General features: G+C 37.9%; 1 protein-coding gene across 1 annotated transcript in view; it reads left to right on the top strand.

Moving 5' to 3' along the window:
* WWC3 (WWC family member 3) overlaps nucleotides 1–23,323 on the top strand; it is a 106,842-nt gene that overhangs the window by 60,528 nt on the left and 22,991 nt on the right. The window contains exons 7-11 of the mRNA XM_082498641.1: nucleotides 3,015–3,164; nucleotides 5,254–5,327; nucleotides 13,855–14,097; nucleotides 17,222–17,311; nucleotides 18,450–19,024. Of these exons, the coding sequence (XP_082354767.1) occupies nucleotides 3,015–3,164; nucleotides 5,254–5,327; nucleotides 13,855–14,097; nucleotides 17,222–17,311; nucleotides 18,450–19,024 (1,132 nt within the window). The remainder of the gene's footprint in view (nucleotides 1–3,014; nucleotides 3,165–5,253; nucleotides 5,328–13,854; nucleotides 14,098–17,221; nucleotides 17,312–18,449; nucleotides 19,025–23,323) is intronic.

Here is a 23,323-nt window from a genome sequence, read left to right as displayed (position 1 = left end):
GAGGGAAGAAGAGGGTGGTCAGATTTAAACTGGGTACTGTGGTTACAAATAAAGCCAAATATGCAGTGTCACTGCTCAAAAAAGGGGGCAAACTTTTTATATAAGATGGAGTAATCAAGGTGCGTGGTTAGATTCCTTAAAGCAGTGTGTGTTTCTCGCCACCCCCATCCCTTTCATACTTTTGTTTCTGTTCCAATATGTACATAGGCTTTTAAAATGTCCTTTATCCTTAGGAAGCATTAGAGTTTGCTCTTTTCTGTTGTTTTTTTTTTTTTTTTTTTCTTTTCTTTTCTTAACCAGTTAAATAGGCTTAATAGGTTAGATAGGAACTGCACTGAAATTGTATGTGGCAGAGGGCTCCCCAATGAGATAGTAACAGATCAGTGATAAAATGACAGTGCTCATTTCTCTCTTTTTGGGTAGGTCTAGGCTGCTGTGCCTAGAAGCTCACATCCATATGATAGCCTGATCTGGCAGTTTCTGTGGGGCTGCCATAAACAATCCATAATCCCCAGATGAAAGATGGATTCCTCCATATAGCTGGGGAGGAGGATATTACTCCTAGCAGTTTATGTAAATTGTTTCTATCTAAAAGTATGCTAACTCAGGTTGTAATTTTCCATGTTAGGATTGCTGGAGGCTGTGCTTTCACTCATCCAACTAGGACTCAAAGCATATATGTTTATCCTAGAGCATAGTCACCTATGCATCTAGATGTAAGTTGATGCTACTTGGTGATTGCCAACTGTCAAATGCTGTGAAATTTTTAAGTAGTGTCCAGGGTTCAGCAACTGTGCCCTGATAGCCAGCAGCCAAGCATTCATTACCTAATTGGAGGTGCTGGAGGGCATCAGGAGTACAGCAGGAGTTCATGAAGTAGCTGATATATGGAAAGAAGTTTAGATTTAAGTTCTAGCATTGGGGCCTTTGGTGTTAAATATGCCTATAGCATAATATGTGTTAGCCAAAGGTGCCAGGTGTGACATAGCTTATTTAGGAGAAACCTCAGACTTTGTTTCCTTGGTTTTTGTTCATGTCACTGGCTCAGCTTTACTGGGAAAAGGACAAGTTAAATGTTTGGTGTTTGTATAGCCATGATTGGAAATTATTATTTTCGTGTCATAAACCCATTAGAGTTCCATCTTAATCCTCCATACAGCAGGAAACTGACAGGACTGGATGATTTTCGGTGAGTTTTGGAGAAGAGTGTTGGATGGGACTCCACAATTTTCAATTTTCATTAAGTGGAAGACACTCTGGTTTTCTTTTTGCCACATTGTGGACCAGTTCATTTTGCAGCAAGTCTTGGAGGATAAAGAGACACTAGCTAGGGACGTCTCAGCAACGTAACTTGAAATTGAGTTTTGCTTTCTCCGGACTAAGAGGAAACTATTGTTTGTCCTTCATACTAAAAAGGACATACTAGGTACCTACATCTCTCCCTGCCTTTTCCCAGTAGGAAGAAGACAAAGTGTGTGTTCAGGGAGCTGGCAGGGTGGAGCAGAGGCTTCCCACTTTTGTGTCTAGGGTCACAAAAAATACTGTCTGTTCCTTTGTTCTACACCGTGTTGAGTATTTTCCCTCCTTTTCATCTGTGGTGGAGGCAGGTCTGAGGGAGGGACCAATATATAATGAGAACGGAGGGACAGCCTATGTATGTTGGAAATGGAGACCACTAGAAAAAGCTGCTTTTTCTGGCTAGTTTCAGGCCTACTGCAATTCCTAGGCTCCAAATATGGATGCTCTCATCTTCAAGGTGGTCTGCCGTTCTGTGAGCAGCAACCAATTGTTGTTACATCTTCTCGACTCCATTAGTTGAATTCATTGTAAGAAGAGGCAGCGTTGCTGTCCTACCTGTTTTAAACTGCACTTTGAGACTGGGAAATCTCCTGGTAATTGCATATGCACAATAACTGGGGCTTGTTGCAAATCACCAGTTGTCAGAGCCACTGAGATTGCTGGGGGCCAGCCTTTTCCCATTGCAGTGCTTCAGATTCATCTCTGATTCGGTAGTTCAGACAATGGAGTAAGTAGTTTTGAGGTTTTAGATGTATTATTAGAACCTAATGGATTGAATGTGTTATGATTTATAAATTGATACAGCTCTTCAAATTTCTGATAAGTTCTTTTCACATCATTTGGTTTTCCTTTATCTTCTGGTGAGAGGGCAGAATTATTTTTTTTAAATGTTTGGTTGATGCAGAGTGCTCAGGGATTCAGTCATGACAGCCTGCACCATAGTTTTGTTATTAACACTACATTATTTTTAATTTTTGAACAGTAGAGCATGCACAATCAGAAAATAAAAGCAGTATAAACAATTTTATCTTTATTTTAAGATAAATTATAACAGCCTGACAACCAAGCTCTTATTGTCAAACAAATTCTTGTTAGTGTAATTCTGTCTTATTCTGTCTTATTCTCCCTTGAAGATGGCTTGAGGCCTCTGCTTTACCCTCACAGTTTGTGTCATTTTCTAGACATCTCAGAGATGTCCCTTGCTTAATCCAAAGTGTAAAATATCTCTAACTCTGTGAACCTTGGCTAACGGAGCACAAGGGTGAAATCAGCTGTCATAAAAATACAATCAGTACAAGGTATTCATCAAGTCAGATGTGATAGCAGTAGTGGGTAAGGAATGTAACCTATGCAGAAGATGGCAAAAGGGCAGGGGAATCACATTTGTCTTCCCTATCAGCTAACTTGAAAGTTGACAGCTGCTGCATTTAAAGAACTGTAAGCCATACAAAAGTTAACATTCATAGATCTGAAAGAAATAATTAAAAAAATAATCTGTTTACTATTAGATGCATCCTTTAAAAGGAGAGGTTTATCTAAAAGCAAAGCTTCTGCGTGTTAGTGACACTGATGAATTTTACTTTTTGCATATAGCTCTTTGTAGGCAAGTTACCTGTCGTATTTTTAAATAGATTTTTTTTATTAATAAAATAATTATTAAAATAGTTTGGGGTTGTTTTTGTTTTGTTTTGTTTTTTAAATCTCTTCTCCTGTAGAGCCTGGCCAAGTTAACAGATGGATTCAGGAATAGCTGTTGTATTACAGATTCCCTGCAGGATCTCCAGCACAATTCTAGTTCGCTCAGTGACTCCTGTTTACCTCAACAACACTGTGATGCTTGTTCTCAGACTGACATCACTGGAGAGGTATGTGTTCCTATGCAAGACGTTTGCTGTAGAAAATAAGCTGGTTTTGTACTATAGTGATACACTGTTATTTCTTGTTTTAATTTAAGAGGTGTTGACTGTAGCAGAATGAAAAATCCAAAGCAATATTGGTGTCGAGGGAGTTGTGTTTGCTTATTGTTTCCAGAGCATGAGAATGGCGCTCATGAGTGGTGGGCTTTGTGGTTGTGCTACTTGACCGTGGCACAGGGGTGTAGCAGCATGCTCACTGGTCAGTGACAGGTAAAATGAACTCCTGGACTCAGACAGCCTGACAGAGCACTTCTCACATCATCACTTAGATGACTGCAGGTTTGTCTCTGAGTAACAGCTCTTGCTGAGGTGTCCACGAGCCTCTGATCGTCACCAGCTCTGGCTTACTGATAATTGTAGTGATGCAGGAAGGAAGAAAACACTTTGGCCAGCTTTAAGTTGTAGTAGAGGCCTGATTGTGCAAGAGTGTGCCGTGTTAGTGTTTTGGTAGTAGTGATGGATGTATTTTTTTTTTTTTTTTTATAAATCTTGTTTTTATCATGCTTGTCGTCATTCTTCATGCATGTCAAAGATGTAGGGTAGACCTCTGTTCCTTTCTCCTGTTGAAGACAATGGAAGTATTTGTTAGAGTCCCAAAGGATGTTTCTTAAAAATGAACAAAATTTCTGCTCTAGTCTGTCATACCTTTATGCTTGTGTGCCTTTAAATGTGGTATTTGAGAGTAACATATTATCATTCCTTGGAAGCAGGTCTGTGTGAATGAAATTGTGTATTCCAAATAGTAAAAGTTTGGCTTCCACTACAACAGCCTAGCTGTTCTTGAGCAATAAGACATTTGCTTCTGTGGATGAGATTGACAGCAAAGCAAGAAGACAACCTGTTTGTTGTTTGGTAGTACTATAGTTTGGGTGTTATTCCACATTCGGTTAGAAATTTTTATTGAGCTACGTAACTTTTTAATCGTAGGCTTTTACCATCCCGTTTCTCCTCTTTTGTTGTCTTCCACTGATGACTAGTTGCCAAGTTGGATGTTGCCAGAGGGCCTCTACAGAAGAGGAAATCTGTGTTCTTAAGAAGATATACTCCTAAAGCGTTTAAAAAACACTTAACACACTGAAAGACAGCCTGGTGTTAGCTAGGTAGATGGCGTCTTTGGGATGTCATTTTTCGGACTGGTGGTGGATGTGATTATTGAATTCCAAAATAAATAGCCAAAGGGAAAATTGCAGTGTTTTCTGATTCACAATGCACATTGAATGCCATCCAAGACAAGCCAAATATAGTCTGAAAATTGTGTTTATCAGGTATAGATTTTTTATTTGGAAAGTAAAATACATAATGATGTTAATTATTCTCCTGAATTGTTAGTAGTGGAATGTGAGTAAAAAAGAGGTGGATTTTTCAGACGTGTGATGATGAAGAGGGCAAAATCATCAGTTAGGTGAGAAATCCAGAAGTGCAGCAATGCACTTAAATAAGGATTTGGGTTTTAACTATTAGACAGCATGCAGACTTCTGAAGAGGGGGACTGCTGATGCCCTAAGATGGAGAGAAGTTGCTATAGAAACTGTACTGTATACAGTATGAGTTACAGCATAAGTGCACATTCTACAACTAGTTCAAGGATCAGGTGATATTTTTGTAATAGTGTATAAAACACACTAATGATCTAAGTGCTGTGTAACACATCACAGTACTGGGAATGTAACTGAATTACTTCTAATTAAAGTATCCATAAAGTAGCAGTATCAAGGAGTAAAATATTTCAATTAAAAATAGTCTTTGTATTTTAGGCTTGGATGAAGTTGAAAAGCTTTGACCAGTCATCCATGATTCTATTTGTTAACTGTTGATTTTCAGGATCATATTGAAGGGTTCGTCTATCTTCTGTATTTTTAGCAATAAACCAGTTTTGTATTTCTAAACCATAAAATTGATTTTATTTTTTTTTTATTATGTTATTACTTAAAGCATTGAGGTTTTTTAGTGAGTCCAGTCTGTCTTTATTGTGAGAGTGTTTTTAAAATCTAATTTCTCCCTCTCTTTTTCCCCTTCTTCCTCTTCAACTCTGCAAAAGTTTGGGTTTGATGACAAAACAAGACTTGTAGACAAAGTAAGACTGAACTGGCAATATGAAGAGGCTAAGAAAAGGTAATTAAAGATAAATTTCTTGCTTTTTATTTTTACGGTTGTGATTAAACTTTTTAAAGTAGAACTGGAACAAGCCTCTTAGCTGAAATGTCTTTAGGAAGAGTAATTTGCTTACTATCGAGTAGTTCACAGATAATAAAAGCTTAGGTAAACGTAAGACTTTATCATAAGTTTATTCTATTTGTTTGCAGAGATAAAGCTAAATGTCAGCCCTGTTCTACACTTGTATAAACACAAAATTACAGTAGTTTAATTGAACTGTTTTACTTTTTATTCCTCTTCTGAAATGTCTAATATAAATAGTCTTTAAATTTACACTTATTAGCGTGGTCTGTCGGTACATTCGGGGCTTTGCATACCTGGGTTCTAAGTTCAGTGTACTGAAGTTGTGAACTCAGTGTGAAGAAAGAATGCAGAACTTCCTAAATGAAGATGTTCAGAGCTGAACAAAAGGGTACATAAAAATAAATGTGGAGCTTGGGGGAAAAAAAAAAAAAGCTGGTAAAAATGAAAAAAAAAAAAAATTACTTGAAATAGATTAATTCTGCACTAAGTCCTCTAATCTAGTTATTGCTTGTCATAAGTATTTCTTTTGTAAAGGTCAGTCTTGCAGTGTTTTTTCATGACTTCGTGAAAGTAATCTATTAATATTTAGTACTATTTTAAAAACACTACTAGTGTAGTTTAGTGGGCCCTCATTTAACCTCATTGTTTTCAATTTGCCACATTCAGACAGTGGTGTAGTATAGATGATGACTTTAACCAGTAATTTTATGTGCTTAGGACTGTTTTAATTTGTGCTGATAGAACATTCTATCATTAAAATTTACTGACACTTAGAAGATTCTGTGTAGTTAAATTTTAAAAGACTTATTTTGAATTTTTTTTCAGTTAGGATTTTTCTTTTCTCTTTTCATCTTTGTCTATTTTGCATGTGTGTTTTACATATCTCAGAACAAGGGTTAAAAAAATTTCAATACTTTTGGCTCATTTTTTCCATATTATGGTGAGTTTTTCTTTGGGGGAAACCATAATGCTGACATATGCCTTGGCAGGGATTGGAAGCTTTATAGGTAATTCGCCATTTTGTTGTTCTTGGAAAATTTACCCACATTTGGATGCAATACAGGCTTCCAAAAAAAAATTGAAATTGGTGCAAGCATGCTAGAGATACACAGCTAAATCTTCAGGATTTGTAACTGGAATGAAAGTCTGCATTGTAAAATACTGTGTGTGAATAGCAGTGACTATTACCTAATAAAGGTTAAATAATTGGGCAAAAGCAGGGCAAAACAAAAACCCATCAGTGTTCTGGTTGTTCACAGGCTTAACCCTTAGCACTTAATAGTCCAGCAATAATTGAGGTGTTCATGACAGTTGCTGAAAGAAGGGTAGAATTTAGTTTTATACTGTTTAGTTTAGCAGAGCCGATGGTGCTGTGAAGATTATATTAAATGGTTTTAGTTTGGTTTTCTGACACCTTTCCTATGTGGTTTTTTGAAACAATTCTGATGTGTTATTGCAGGGAAAATATAGACTGGGGAGGGGGCTGGTGTGGTTTTTTGGTTTTGGTTTGTTTGTTTATTTATTTATTTAGTAAGTAGCAGAAGCATTTCTCAGCTGGAAATGCTGAACGTTTGTTTATGCATAGAATGCACTATTTCTGAACATCAGAAGTGAGCTGGGGTTTGATGTTAATTAAATGTAGAAAATCTGGGTAACTAACCTGGCAACTAGAGAACAGTAATTGCAGTAAGGGTGGTTTTGCTGTCCTGGGATAGCAGCTCTGACAATGGTCTGTTATTTAGCAAAAGCATGTTAGTTGCTTTAAAATAGTAAGCCTTATTCTGCCCAGTATGTTGTACGGAAGTAATCAGCTTTCAGCTTTTGAGTGGAACTGCACAAAGCTCATTGCCCCTGCCAGTTATCTCTGTGGTTGCATTCTTCATTTATCATGCATTCCTTCCCCTTAGCTTGCTGGCATTTCTGTAGGGCTTTTGTCTCTACTAAATATCTTTGTGTTCGTTCTCCCTTGGCTGGTGAAATATCTACTGTTACTGCACAGTGTGGGTGAGGGAATGTGCTGCAATGGATTAAAATCTACAAAGTAGAAAATTAAAATGCTACAGTATGTCACAACTGTAAAGCAGTATATTATGACTACTTGCTTGTCAAATGAGATGTGGAAACATATAGCAAATAAGTACAAGAGAGAAACTGTCTTATTTTCAAGTTTTAATGGGAGACTTTTAAATACACCGTAGGAGGAAAAAGTATGTCCTTTGCCTTAAAGGAAAGCGGGGGGAAAAAAGCCCCACAAACTGAAGGGCAGTGTGTTGCATTTTAGCCACTCTTGTGAATCTAGCCAGAAGATCATACAGCTCTAAATACGAGCGGAGTATTTGCCATATGTAGTAAACAAGTTTCTAAAAATGAAAATACTTTCTCTGTATATGGTGTCTTAGCAAGGGAATGCGGTGTTGAGATTTCTAAATGAACTGTCTTGAGGAATTCAGGAGATGAAACCCAGTGATAGTATAAAACTTGGCTTATGCTCCCAAAATATCTCTCCTCCCTCATAAAAGATAATTTGATTTTTAATTCCTCCTTCAAAAATCTCTCTTAACTGCTGAGTGGCTTGGCCTTGGCATAAATTAAGACATAATTAAGAGATTCACTTTTTTTTGCGTTGGTTTCTCACTGGAAGGAAGTTGGATGATATGCAATTTAATTTTTCCTGTGGATGGGTTCTGACATTGTCCGCACACTGGGGGAAGTGGTCCTCTCTCCTGTGCCTGATCCAGGCTCTGCATCAAGGCGTGTAAATTCTACTTTTGAACTCGCCAATCATACTGAAGAGAGTCTCAATCACTTTTCTCCTGCTCTGTACTCTTCTCTTCCCCCCCATTACTTTTAAATAAACTGTACCTTATTTCCATGAAATTTCTTCTCTCAGATCTGTCAGTGTGGTCCTCTAGAGAAGCAGGAGGGAGGGAGGATGGTCTTTTTGAACAGACAGCCCCAAGCTGCCTGGATAAATACCGGTTTTAGTTTCAGTTGCTATTTCAGTGAGACCACCTCTCATGAAAGCGTTTGTACAGTGGAAAGTGTACCCCTCAAGCACTTTTCTCAATAGACTGTTTCATAGAAAGAGAAATCAAAAGCAAATTGTTTTTCTTTGATAACTCTTGAAGTTGTACAGTTCAGTATAATGACTACATGAAGTATATTAGCAAATGATCATGAAATGTAATGGCCTCAGTGCCTCATTATTAATCAGTGTATTAAGTGTATTAATTAATAGATGAAAAATGATCCCTTCAATGAGAAGCACCAAAATACTTAACTGTGATTTGTTTCAATTTTGTTTTATAATCCAGTCTGATGGTAGCTGACTTTAATGAACTAATACATCCAAGCATCTTCAACCAGCTTATCTAATTTGGGTGCAGAAGCAGTAATTTGTTTATTCCTTCTGTAAATTTGAATTCAAAGATGTTATTTTTCAGTTCAATTGTTTAAATCATAGAGTGGTTGTCAACAGGTTTATTTCAGCCTTGAAAAAGCCTCCTCCTCAGCTATGGTTAATATTCCCATATTCCCTTTAAGAATGTTACTTCTTTCCTTTCGGTATAGTTGCTGAGTAGTTACTTTGTTGCAAACTTGTTGTCTCATTACCAAAATTAATTTTCAGTTAGGCTTTTAAAAGCACTAGCACTTGCTGAAGTGTGTCAGTGCAAGTTGTGCTTGTACTGACACAATGCATGTTGATTGGATATCGATAGCAACATTCCAATACTGAGACAATAACATAGTCAAGTATTTTCCTGTTAAAATTAATCTCGTGTAGGCAGGTTTCAAAGTGTAATTGCTTAATTTCTAGTGAAATTCAGTGGACTTGTATGCTTTATTCTGCTAAACTAATCTGAAAGTCTGATTTAGGGATGAAGTAATTTGTCTGATATCACATAAATATCTATCTTAGGCATGCCAGCTAAACCTAAATCTCCCAGTGTCAACTTTTAAACATAAAACTTTTTCTTTAGGTTATAAAGGGAGCTCAGCCATGCTCTTGAACTGTCTTTAAAGTTTTCATTATACTAGTTAACCTGTAAATTGGGGAAAATACTAATTCCTCTCCTCCATTGATCTTAGCAGGGTTTGCAATTTCCCTAAAGGTGAATACCTGACTTTACTGCAAAATGCCATGGACTCTAAAGATTTCATGAGTGTCTTAAGCCAATTTAAGACCTCCTTGTTGTTGAATCGGGCTGCCAGGAAGGCTGGATATTCTACAGAGCGTTCTCGTGTTGTCCGCCAAAGCCACAGTGGCACATACTTGCAGAAACAGCCAAAGTAGACACAGTGGAGAAGTTTTGTGAGCATTTGGCTGAGTTCCTCAACTTCTTGTTCTTTCCATTCCTTTCTTCCCCTTTCTCTAGCCTTCCCCTCTCTGGATATAAATCATAATACACTCTCAAGAGGGTCTGTAAATACCAGAAATTACCAAGTTCTCACACACTTCATTATGTGTCTTCAGTCCCACAGCCACCTCTGGGTGGGTAATGCACGTGGGAGAAGTTCTCTGTTACCTGAAGTTGCAGAGAACTGGGTCAAATTATAAGCTTAAGGAAAAGAGTAAGGTGGGCTGATTTATGTTGATCATCTCTGCATATTTGTGTGGTTTTAGCCACTGTTCTCCTCCAAAATAATAACTGTGGGGTTTTTTCTTTATTTTATCTCTACCAGTCTTCCCATTCCACAGGTAACAAAGGCCTCAGCTGTTGAGTGGTGTGATACATCACCCAAAAGGATAGACATTTAAATGCAGGGGGGTATCATATTTTTTTTTCCTTGGAAAATTCAAACAAAGTCAGTTCAAATAACTTGTTTAAGGTAGAAAGACCAGAGCTTGTAGGTTAGGAAGTGCCAGCTGTAGGATACTCATAATTTGTCCCTTTTATGAGCATGAGTTAGGACCTTTGTATTCCATCAGAGTATTTCCCGCCCCAAGACACCTGCGTTGTTCATAACCTGAGTAATGGTCTAAACATGGGGTTAATTGTAATTATAAACCAGTCTCTTCATCTCACAAAAAGAGACTTTTACTTTAATCTCGCTTCTCATGCTATATTTTAATAAATAACCCCTTCTAAACTGAAATGTTCTCGAGCCCAGCAGTATAATTTCATTTGTGCTGGGTTCAGATAGCAGTCTTGAAAATGAGGTTCTAGAAGCTAACAAAGTCTTATAGGTTCCCCAGATATTTCCAGTAATTGCCCTATTTTGTCTAGGGAGGTCTGTGTAGATATATAACGATTCAGACATGCTGTAAATTCTGAAAATATATGCTTTTTTACCCCCATGATGTAGTTTGTGTAGTAAACTACTGGCTGTACTGATTTCCACCCTCGTGCTATGTCTGCATTGTCTTGGGCCAGGCAACATTCGAGCTACATTAGTATGGCTACGTTCAGGGCAAATTTGCCATTTTGAATCAGTGTTTACTTAAATCGCCAGGTTAAACCTTTGTCATCCCATCTGTGCCCCTCTTCTGCTTTTCTGCTTAACAGGACCCGTTATGTTCATCTCCATTTGAAATTTTTAAATACTGAAATAAGCAGCAAGTGGGTCTGCCTACCTAGGGAACCAGTCATTTGATACCACCTACTCGAGCGTGGAATGCAAGCTCCTCAGCACTTGTTATGCAAGGATGGGAATGGGCAAAATGCCTGGAATGTTGATAGCTCAAAATTAACTGTTTTTTCCCCAGGAATATGTGAAATTGCTATATCAGTAGGGACCTCAGTATCTGGCATTAGGCCAGATAAAAGTACTCTTTTACAGTGACTACACTTAAGAAATACTATCTTATAAAATACCCAATAGGAAGGAAAAATGTGTTTGAAAAACAGAGGCTTCATAAAGGATCCTAATTTTTTTTTTCCCCTTTAAATTGTAATCTATGTCATTAATTTATTTAAGTGGGTGTTTAAGGTAGGTGAATATATGGACTGAACCTGAAAACACAAAGCAGCCACTTTTTTGTAACATATCAGCAGTGAGAATAGGTATAAAATCTGGCATGGACAAGCACAGTGAAATTTCTTATTTATGCATTTATTGAGTTGGGAGAAGACAAATTGCAATTATGGAACATGTTTAAGAGGATTTTTTTATTGTGTTTTTAGCAGAACTGAACATGACTCTTCAGGTATTTTTCTTAGGTTTGAGTGAGTGAGCCCATAAAAGCCTTAGGGATGTTTTTTAGCCAAGGAGATAAATTTAAAGTTTATCACTGGTAGCTTTTTGAAACAACTTGCCATACAGAGGGAGTCCTCCATGGAAAGCAAGCAACAAAATTCCCCAAAAACTTGGGTTCATTTGCAGGAAATACAGGTTGCAGAAAACTGGCTAACTGGTGCTGACGTTCCCTTCCCAACGGATTCCTGCAGTATGTAGTGCTTTGCAAGTGCTTTTTCTTTGCTTAAAGGGTAAACGTAGAGATAAGAAGAGCTAGCTGAAATGCTAAGAGTGTCAAGGGAATGAAAATAAATACCTAATCAGATTTTGGAACTCTTCAGTGATACAAACCCAGTCCACAGCAGTACTTTTTCCTTTAATAATAACAGTGCAATTAAGTTACTGTACAGCAACTTCCTACTTTCAAAGCATCATCATAACAGAAATTGAGGGGAAAAAACAAACTTGAAACTGGAATGTCATACACAAAGGCAGTTATGTGCTCTCAGCAAGCTCAAGAGTCTAAATTAAAACCTCTTGAGGGTGGTGTTTTACTCTACAGCCGAGCTGACTCAGTGGTTAACTGGCACTGAAAGGGGGATCCCACCTTCCTCTCTTGCCCGCTGGTACTTCTCTGTGCCTTGTTGCCTGCGTTAGCATTTATTTGCTGCCATGATCAGCTTCTTAACCAACTCACCCTGCTTTAGAAAACTGGCTAGCGAAACAATTGTGAGTGTTAAAATGAAGGAGAGAGTCAGTCCTTCAGCTATCTTATAAAACAACCCAGGGACTTCACCAGACATGTCTCATCTTCCTTCATCCACAAGCTGTGTAAGAGATTATGAACATGGTCACTCAAATACACTGCCAGGGCTCATCTGGTTCACGCTTGCGTGCCAAGCTACGATAACCCAATTGTACCTGAATTCTGTAATTCTGTTGAAAGGAGCAGAGTTCCCGTTTGTTTCATTTGGCACTGAATCCTTGAAAATCAATCTGTATATGCTTCAGGGGTGTTTACTGAGTCTTTAACAACGTAGCAGCCTGGGTAGGGGAGAGGAAGGATCCTGAATCTGCTCGCTCTTCCTGGCCCTGATGTTTGGTCGATGGGGCGAGGTGTTCTTCAGGAAGCCGCATCTGGAATTCATGCACAATAGCTGAGGCATGAAATATGTAGACTGTATGTATTGATTCACAATGGCGCTTTCAGTAGCTATTGGCAGGAAGTTGGTTGTTAATGCAAGGAGGAGGAAATGGTATTGAAGGGCTTGATAAAGTGTTCTGCTTTAGACTAAAATGTAACATAATACCCAAGGTCTTTACTTGCTGTAAATGAAATCTAAAGGGGAAAAATATTTATGACAATATTCACAGTAAAATTCCTATCCATATGTGAATGCAGTCATTGCAAAATGACTTATATTGATATTTTATTTCCCTTCCCCTGATAATAAGATGGCCAAATACTTTCCAGATGTCAGTAGGAAATAAACTTTGCATGCGGTTTTAGTTTTAGATGGGGAAAACCTTGCCTTTGTCATGTCTATGCCTTTTCTTTTATTCTTAAACGCATGAGACACTTTTCTTTCTTACCATTTTTTTTTAAGAGAAAGATTACCTTAACTTGGTGAATGCATATCCCACTTTTATGGCTGGCTTTAAATGTGCTTTTATTTATTTATTTAAAAGGTGATAACCTTTTATGGTGCACTGAACTTTGAATGCTGCCATTTTAAAGTGAAGATGAAACTGAGGTGTACAGCTGCATAACTTTTGTATGGTTCTTTAGTTTCAAATGTTCAAAAATCAGAAAGCTAGATTTTCTCTTCTTTACTTTTCATTTTAAGTGTAACATTCTAAAATGTCTAAATTGTAAGGAAAGCATAAACACCTAGCAGCAAAAGAGTGTCCTGCCTGTATATACTTTTTGATTTTGACAAAAGAAACATTTGTAAAATTTCTAACTTTAGGGTTCTTCGTAATATTTCTAAGAGTTCAGAATTTTTTTTTAGCAGAACATTTTCTTTTATTCTATATTTTTGTTTTACTGACAGTTAATTTATTCTTAAATTTTTTGCTTGGTCAGGACTGCCTAATATTTTCAGCCGCTTAAACCGTTCCTCTACTGAGGTGGGAAGTGACTATATGGACCTTCAACTTATCACTGCACTTTTGAAATCCCAAATTACGATCTCTTAAGGCTTCACCTTTTGGTATTTTTCCTCTTAATTGTCTTCATCTTTGTCTTTTCTGAGTTTTAAAATATATTTATCCTCTTTTAAAGAGTTTCAAATATACAACAGCAGCTGGCCTTGCTAGACAATGAATCTTGGCCAGGAATGGCTGAAGCGGACAGGGACCGTCTTCAGCTCATCAAAGAGAAGGAGGCTCTTCTTCAGGAGCTGCAGCTCATCAGCCAGCAGAGACGATCCCCAGAAGACATTGCACGTTTGGAGGAAGAAAAAAGACGCTTGGAGGATGAAATTCAACGAGCTAGAGCAACCTCTGCTCATGGGGCCACCGAAAGGTTTGGGAACTTACATCATTTTCTTATCTACTGTAAGATCCATATAGGTCCTTTCAAAAGGAGTAGGGAATTTCACTGTGTTTAAGAAACAACAAAAAAAAATATTACTAGAGTAATTTGCTTTCAAAAAAGGAAGAGACTACTCCTGATTGCCATGATTTCATTATCTGGTTCAGAAGTTTTCTGAAAAAGAAACTTTTAACTTCTAACAGACTGATGTCTACTAGTTAGTTCTCCTTTCATTCATCTAAAAAGTTTGAATAGGAAGAAGAGTTCAGAATAAAGTCACAAAAGATGCTTGGGAAAAGTCTGAGTGATATTGTCTGATAATAGAGACCTGAATTACACCTGGATAGTGAAAGATTATTCTGTTATTTTGCAGAGGAATAATACTCAACTCCAAAAGCATCAGAACAAAGATCTATTCCTATATTTGGTTTTTGCCTTATAACAGGAAAGTTAAATGGTTAAGCTTGTACTGCCTTTTGTATACAATTTTTCCTCTTAATTTACAATCTCAGCAGTGGGAGCACATCCCAACTCTGATGTTCAGAGTAAACACAGTAAATGGAGTCATTCTTGAAAACTTAAATTTAATATCAAGTTATATGTAAAAGCAAACAACCCCCAACACATATTAATGTGTTTATTTCAAATGTTGCCTGGTTTTTCCTGTAGCCAAAGAAATGGACAAAACCTGTTAACCTCTTCTTGTTACCATAGACAGCTTCAAGTGAAAGTGAGAAAGTACTTGTTTCCCAGACTTGCTTCTCTTAAATAGTGGTAAAAAGCCAGGTTTGACACTTGAGGAAAACTATATGAACCAGCTTTCATGTGATCTCTGTAAAGGTTAATATTTACATAATTAAGACACTTCTAAAATATTTGGAAGTGCCTTCCATGTACAGATCTTGAGAACTTCAGTTCCTTTGAAAAGGCTTACTTTAGGCAGTAAATTCAGGCAATAAATAGAAAATTCACAGCCAACCTGCAGTTCAGTGATAGATATTTTGCAATTTTTGCAGTATCGGTACATTAGCTTTCCAGCTTAAACTGACAGAAAAGGGAGTTCACTTTACGCTGCAGAGTAGTAAGTCTTATTTGTTGTTTTTGGGCTCTCATGTTAGGTAGTGCATACTATGTTGGCAAGAAGGCCAAGCTATTTTTCCATGTAGTTCATGCTGTGGAAACCAGCGTTCCAATGTGATACTTGATATTTCAAATGCTAGCAAAAAGTTGAGTAGAAGTTAGAATAATACTGAAGGGCACTCTATTTCTGTATAACAAATTGGAGGAAAGCTTAACTATTTCTAGCCCTAATTTATTTGTTTGTTTCTTTTAGGCTCAGGAATAACCAAAACCATTCCTAGATCTGCTTTTCTATTTCCACTTTCTCCTAATCATGAAATACAAACAAGTTTCCTCTTTAAATAATAACTAGTTCTGTTCTGTTACTGAGTTTTAAAGGCACTGAATTACACACAGATCAGAACTAACTCGAAATCTGTGTGACAGAGGTGGGTTTATTTTGTTGGGTGTTTTTTGTTTATTATTTTTTTAAGATTGGCTGGCAGCCTTAGTTGGAGGCATCTCTTGCCCTTTAGTGCAGGTACCTACCTTACAGCATTGATGACTGTAGAGTGTAGGTTTCTAAGTTTGTTTTTTAAAGTAGATGGTGTGGATACTCCCTTCTTTCCCCTGCAGGCTTTTGTTAAATTTCTTGCATCCTTTGTCTTTTTCTCTTGTTCCTGCGTGCAGAGCCTTCCTTGCACCACTCGGTTAACCTGGTCAGGGGTCCATGGAAGCAGGACAAAAGCATCAGCATTGCACATGCTTGGGCGTGCAGCTTCTGCTGTGTGGTTGCTATGAAGGGAGCCTCCCCAGAGGGTGGTGGGATTGGAGCGTAGCGCTACAGCTCCTTGCCAACATATGAATTGATGAAGTTGGAGGCCAAAGAAGTTGAGATTTATGTTTTTACTGCTAAGAAAGACATACTTTTTTCATGTCTTAACCATCCAAAGTTTATTGAAACTAATGCTGCCATTTTGTATTATCCAGAGGGTTCCATTTTTGTTGATAACTTTTTTTGTCCTGCCCATTAACGTGTTGGATTCTAACAACTGTCTTTGCAGTTGAGGAAGGTCTGAAGCACTCAAATAAGTTTGATCTGCTTTCTCCAAACTGTCAGAACTGACAGAATCCCAGTTTCCAGCCAACTTCTGAGTGCAGGGATGGAACAATAACATACAAATGTACAACACAAAACAGATTACAACCTTGATTTTATTTTGAAGCTCAGTGATTTGGCTTGAGAAAAATCCCACCAGGAATACTTACAATTCTGCATTCAGGAAAAGAATAAATGTGATGTCAATAGATAAAATCTATTCTTCAAAGTTTTAATAATCTCAAAATACTGAATTTAAGATTTTTGATTTGTTTGAGACTGACAGTATTATAGGTAAATTCTATTTGTGTTGTGGCAGTTCAGCTGCTTGTTGTTAAAATAGGCAAAAAATAAGTCGCAGTGAGAGATTTTTGTCATACCTTGATATTCAAAATGCTGTATCACCTCCTTAATGATATATAAATGTACTTGAAACACCTAGAATTAGATCTTAAAGTTGATTTTATGGTTACTGCTTAACAGAAGTCCTCCAAAAATTTTCTGTCTTTGAAATTTGACACTAATTAGCTGGGATAATAGGGCTATTTGGAATATTTTTTTTCCTGCCAAGTCATAGTAGTTCTCTGTATTTTACTGGCACAATCAGGTTGATGCAAAGGAAAAAAAATTCTTGTAGAGTCTGATGTTTTCACCTAGGACTTTTTATGACTTTGCAAATTGCTGTAATGTATTTTCAACATCATGACTCTTACATTGTGCCTCAATTACTTTTCTTGTCTGGGAATTCGGCTGGAGTCTTGGTTCTTGTGTTCTCGCTGGAATTTCCGTTGCTGTGTATGAGCTGCATAAATTAAAACTTTTCATTAGACAGTGAAACTTCTTCTTATATTCCAAATTGCAATGCAATGATATTTTTCTGTACTTGGAAAGCTCCTAGCACTTCTTGAGCACTACTGTACTGAAGAAAAATAGTAATATGTATCTGTTTAATTATAGGATACTGTTACAGGAAAAGAGAAATTGTTTGCTTATGCAACTAGAAGAAGCTACACGTTTAACCTCATATTTACACTCCCAGTTAAAAAGGTGAGTTATGTAAAACCAGCAGGTTTTGAAGTTTAACTGCAACGGAGAAGAATATTAATAACCTATAAAGTTTACTTTTTAATACTTTTATGTATGTGTGCCAAGTAAATTAATTTTTTATTGAATTTATACAACTTGGTCTATGGAAAGTGATGATTTGGATGGAGTTTTATAAATAGTACTAGTGATGGCTATTTGGGGTAGATTATTATGTGTTTGGGAATTTTATGTTATCTTATTTTCTGAAAAGAAGATAGGTACTTAAAACCCATTATAATCTTGTTTCAGTTCTACTAATATGAAGATAACATTCTTTTAAGTTCTGTGAGGTTTAATATTCTGATACCTTCTCCAAAGGAAGGGGTTTTGATCCCTGATGAGATGACAAAATTTTGCCATTTAAATATGAGAATGTGCTAAGACCAACACAGAAGCTCAGAATGTTTTGCATATTCACACTCGCAGCTGCCTTTTTTGATGCAGCTCTTGGGGATTCCTCAGCTCAACACCACGCTAACATCAAAAGCTTAGTTCCTGCTGTGTCTTACTTCATCTCTCTCCGTTATTTATATTCTTCTCTTCCTAACTGTCTGAGAGTGGTAAGAGGAACTGGAATAGAATTTATCCTGAAGTGTTTTATATTTTGCACTGGAAAAAACTGTGAGGGTGAGGCTTACACAGCAGTTTGTTAGGACTTTCTAAATCCCTTCTCACTTCTTCTCCCTGATATGTTTATGGCCCATGATTAACATAAATTCAAGCTGGATCATGATAATCTACCCTTCCTGGCTTTACATTGAGTCCACTGATCCAGATCCTGCTCTGGCTTCTTTTCTGCCAAATTATAGCTGCTTACATATTGGAGGAGGGAGTAGACTCATTCTGTTGGACCCTTTGTCTTCAGATACGTGGTCCTGATTTGGTTGTGACTTGTGCTGTTCCAGTCATGGTTGCGCTTGAGGTCAGGGCAAGAGACATGAGCTAGACCTTAAAATGCCAAATTGTGTCTCTGTGTCACTGTGCTGAATAGATGTAAAATTGCTTGTGTAATCTGGATTGATGTTTTTATGTCTGTGCTGGTGTTTCTGATTATAGTTGAAAGGGCGTTTTTTGTTTTCTCTTCCTTTGCCTGCTATAGTCTGTCAGCTAGCACCCTCACAATGTCCTCTGGCAGCAGCAGGGGATCCCTGGCCTCCAGTCGAGGATCCTTGGCCTCCAGCAGAGGCTCCCTCAGCTCGGTCAGCTTTACGGACATCTATGGCCTTCCACAGTACGACAAATCAGACAGCGTTACAGACTACGGGCAGCATTTACGCTTTGACATAATTCCCTTCGAGTCCCTCACAAAGGATGTGCCATATGCTGATCCCATTGGACACTCAAATTTCAATAAGCAGCGGAGGTCTCTGGATACCCCACAGTCGCTGGCATCCCTGTCATCACGGTCCTCCTTGTCGTCATTGTCCCCTCCAAGCTCTCCTCTGGACACCCCGTTTCTCTCTGCGTCTCGAGATTCTCCCTTGGCTCAGATGTCAGAAGGTTTTGAGGAGATGGCGAGCATAGGAGCCCTGGAAATGCTCCGGGCTCAGACCACAGCATTGGGTGATGATGATACGCAAGGAACGAGCTCATCTCAGACATCCACTTACCCTGTGGACAATGAAGGGCTGCGAGAAATGGGACCACAGCTGACTGCTGTCCAAACCGGTGGAGGTGAGTTTCTGGATATTATTATTTTGTCACATTATCATAGAAAACGTCACACAGACCTAAGCATACCAGTACAGTAGAGATTATTCCTCAGTTTGGCTTCTTTTGCTTCCATCAGTTAAAAATGACACGGTAGATGTTAGCTGCTTAAAAAAACCCAAACAACAAAACAAACAGGAAAAACCCCAAACTTTAGATTTAGGGCAAAGAGGTGAAAGAGTAGAGAAATCCTGGTAAATAAATCTTAAAATAGTGGTGGATTGGGTGGAAGAAAGGGAATGGAATGTGGACTTTCTTTGGAGTGTAGTGCATCAAGGAATAAATACTTTGGGTTTGGATTGGGACTCAGTAAAAACATGTGGTTTAGTTAAGTCTGAGGCACCCGGTTGTGCCCGTGTTGCCACTATTCTGATAATTTAAAGCCACACAAACCCAGGGGAGATAGGGGAGGGGGGAAAACTCCCCCCAAAACCCAAACCAAACCTACAAAACCAGGCATGAGGTGATGCTGCTGACAGTGCTTGAAGGCTGGCTGACTCCATGCTGAATTTATACACACCCCAGACCAGGTTCCCACGTCTGAGTTCTGCGATGGCGCAGAAGCCACAGTGGCATGGCAGTGCTGAGTGTGTGGTGCACTGTGCGCATGAGTAGAGTCCTTTGTCAGGCAAGGAACGTATTTTGTTGGGGGTGTGTGAGAAGCTAAGCATCCACTCGAGTGGTTGTCTCAGAGAACCTGTGCTCTGTGATTGTAGAGGAGCAATGTGTGCAGTTACAATAGCACACATACCGCTGAGTTTTCCTTTCCTACTTGACTGTGAAGTTGATGGGCTTGCTTTGGCTTGCATTGGTGGAAGCTTCTGAGGCACTACAGATGAGGGACGTAAATTAGAGATCAAAAGAGGAAACAGAAACCTTTTTTAAAAAAAAAAAAAAAACAAAACAAAACAAAAAAAAAAACCAACAAGACAAATTAAGAAACCTGAGCATATAGGCACGTGAGAATTTTTTTTCCTGTTTTAATCCATCAAATGAAGAACTACCGCTAAAATGAAAAAGATTAAAAGAATATTCTTTCATGATGTTTTTATGTGTTGGCTTGCTTGTTTTGCTAATAAAACCATAACAGTAGAGATGGGCTTTTAGAGAATATTTTTAGTATTAAAGATTGTAATTTCCATCCCATTTCTAAATGCAAAATTCTCTGTTAACAGTTGTGTAGAATGTTGCATTCAGGACTTACGACATCAGGAGTAATTTGAAATATAACCAGAGAACAATGTCATATTATCCTACCAAAATCTTACTTGTCAAGTGATAATGAGAAGGAAGATAGTCAGTATCCAGAAAAAGCTTTCAACTTTTTATTTTTAAAAAGAAGATGTCACCACTATACCGAAAAGCCTGTACTGTTCAAACAGCATTTGAGTCTAGGCTTACCTACCTTCCTTAATACAGCTAGTATTGCCAGAAGATACTGTTGCAGAATTTATGTTTACTAGATGTAAACATTTCTAGTGCCCATATTGCAGCATTCAGACCAAAATAAACAGAATTCCAGAGACCAGCATGTAAGCTTGTGCTTAAATTTGTGCCATGAAGAGGCTTCCTGAGGCTTTCTTTAAACCTCAGATCAGACCACAGCATGTCTTCACCCATTGTGGTAAGTGAAGCTGTGTTAGTAGTTCATTTATACATAGCTTGTATGTGTTTCCTAGAAGTGAAGGCCTGGTCTGAGGGCCTAGGGAGCAATAGGATGAGGGGTCAAGTTCCTGCTTTGGTTTTCCTTTTTTCCATTTTCGGTCATGTTTCTACACACCTAACGTTTCTCTAAAAACCTCTGGCAGAACATGCCTGTGCTACCTAGTGTCGCTGCTGCAGTGTCCAGCTCAAGCTCCTGGTCCAGGGGTTACAACTTTCCTCTGTGTACAACAGAGTGCTTTGTGATGCCTTTTGAGGAAGAATGTATGGTTAAAAGGTAGCCAGGCTGTCTTTTTTTAAGATTATTATTTTTTTATATATATTTGAATTTGAAAACAATTTCTAAGGCATATTTGTTTAACCTTTCTAAATTTTGGCTGGAGTCCTGACTACTTTGAGCTCCACACTCACTCCTCCTCTTGAAGAATTTGATGGAGCATTAAGCTCTTATCTGGGGGTTCCCAAAATGTGATATGTTGGGGGTGTTTGGTTTTCACTAAGGTGCTATGCAGTGTGCTTTGCTGCTGCCACCCAATGGTCTGGTAGCATAACGCGGCACTGGCAAACCAGCAAGTATCAACTTGGACAGATCTTTTGCCTGTTCCTTCACTAGGCAAAACATGAGGTAATTTTTGCAAATTCAGGGGGCCAGGAGGGTGAATGAGTAAGCTGTGCATACTTCGCACTGAAGCAGCACCTGAGCAAGTTCAAGGAGTTCTTCAGGAACTGCAGTTTTGTTCAGTTGCTGATCTGCTGTTTTATTGTTCAGTGTCTGTTTCAGGGACGTACTGTGAAATATGTTAGCGTGTGTCAATGAAGGGAATGTGCCTGAGAGGTTGAATCCATCGTATTTATAAAGCTGGGAGTGGGAGGAAACATGTTAATAAAATATTGGGCTTTAATATTTTCACTATCTCTTCCTCTCTATCCTAAAGTAATCTTTCAAGTGCCTAGTTTCCTTTAATGCCTAAGTAATCTTTTGTTTGCAAAATATTGTCATAGATCTAAAAGATGATTTATCATTGTGTGCTTTTCGTTTTGTCTCGTTTCTCATGCGGCACAACAGAAAAATTCACTGTAAGTGAACCTGAAATTATTTATTGTGCTGTTTTTTGCCTGTAATTCCCAGTGTGTTTTTTCTGTGTGAAGTGTTGGTTGGTTTGGGGTTTGGTTGTTTTTTTTTTTTTTGAGTTGCATGTGAAGAAACAGGAGATTTTGCTACATTTGATTTTGTTTGATATTGTGCTGTATCTGTTTAATCATTATGGCATACTTAATCTTTGCTATGTCAACTAAACAGTATATTCATGGCTGTAGTTAAATTCCTGGAAAAGTGTTCTGTGAGCTTCAGCTTTATTGTATCATAGTAATGCTTGACAGCATCACGGTAGGTAAGGTCTGTTTGTGTCTCTGATTTAGTTTTTATGAGAGTGTTTGACTCTTTTATTAGTGCATTTTGAGCTGATGTGTGGTATTTGTAGTCTCTTAAGTTTGTGAAACATGCTTTAGATTTATTTATGTATTTTTTAGCTAATGAAATCTTGGACACAAAAATTTCGTTAGAAGTTCATTTTTTCAACTGATGACACCTGAGAATATTCTTTTCATCAGGGCTGTCTTATCTTTATCAAACTTTGGCATCCAGTAGCTCTGGAAATTCAAATATATTGTTCACCAATTTTGTTAATTACTTGAGAAAATGAAACATAATTGTCTATCTTAGAAACTTTATTTTTAAGCAGTTCTTCAGCTTTCAGAATTGGAAGGTCTGTAACCTGTGCTAAACCTTGTTCTGTTTAAACCAAAATCTGATGTTTCTTTCTTCTTCACCAATTTTTCCTGCTGACTCTCTTTTTTTTTTTTTTTTTTTTTTTTTTTTTTTCTCCCCTCTAGTCAAGGGCATGTTTTGGTGTTTGCATCTCTCTCAAATCCTCTGGGATTGTCCAGATGTTATCGGATACTTCCATGGCCTGCAGGCAGTGGGCAAATGATTGTCAAGTTACAACATTGTTGTAACATGTCAGTTTTTCAGGACGTTACATATTGGTGCTTCAGAACAATTTTTCCTTCCAGACAAATTGGGAACATGAACCTCCAAAGGAGAGAGCCCATGAGGTCTTTCGTTTTCCTACATCTATGCAAAGTGTTCACATAGAAGGGTGAGCCAAAGGCTTATTTACAAAAAGAAGTAATCCTAGTGTAACTTGTTGAAATTAGTACAGAAATTATAGAAGCGCTTTTGTATAAAAATTATACACTTCTGCAAAATTCATCCTTTTTCCCGTGATGTAAAGTTATTGGGAAATTATGATACTTAAAAAATGTCCCTACAAGGGTTTGTTTTGATTTATCCTTGCATACAGTTTTGATTCAGCATAAATACCCAGTGACAACACTCATGGAGGTGGGCTCACTAAATAAAAAGTTTTTAAAACGAAAATAAAACAAAACAAATTGAAATGAACCCACCACTTTGTACAAAGTGGTATGGAAAAGGGTACGGTTTGAGCACAGTTTCTTTGCTTTCTGTGAGATAGCTAGAACTTTGCCATCATTTGCAGTGAGGATGAAATGAGTTATACTGCTCCATGATGTGTGATG

Source organism: Vanellus vanellus (genome assembly GCF_965231255.1).
Source record: "Vanellus vanellus genome assembly, chromosome: 1".
Classification (NCBI taxonomy): domain Eukaryota; kingdom Metazoa; phylum Chordata; class Aves; order Charadriiformes; family Charadriidae; genus Vanellus; species Vanellus vanellus.
Note: the sequence above shows the minus strand (reverse complement) of the source record. Positions and strands in the feature narration are given on the sequence as shown.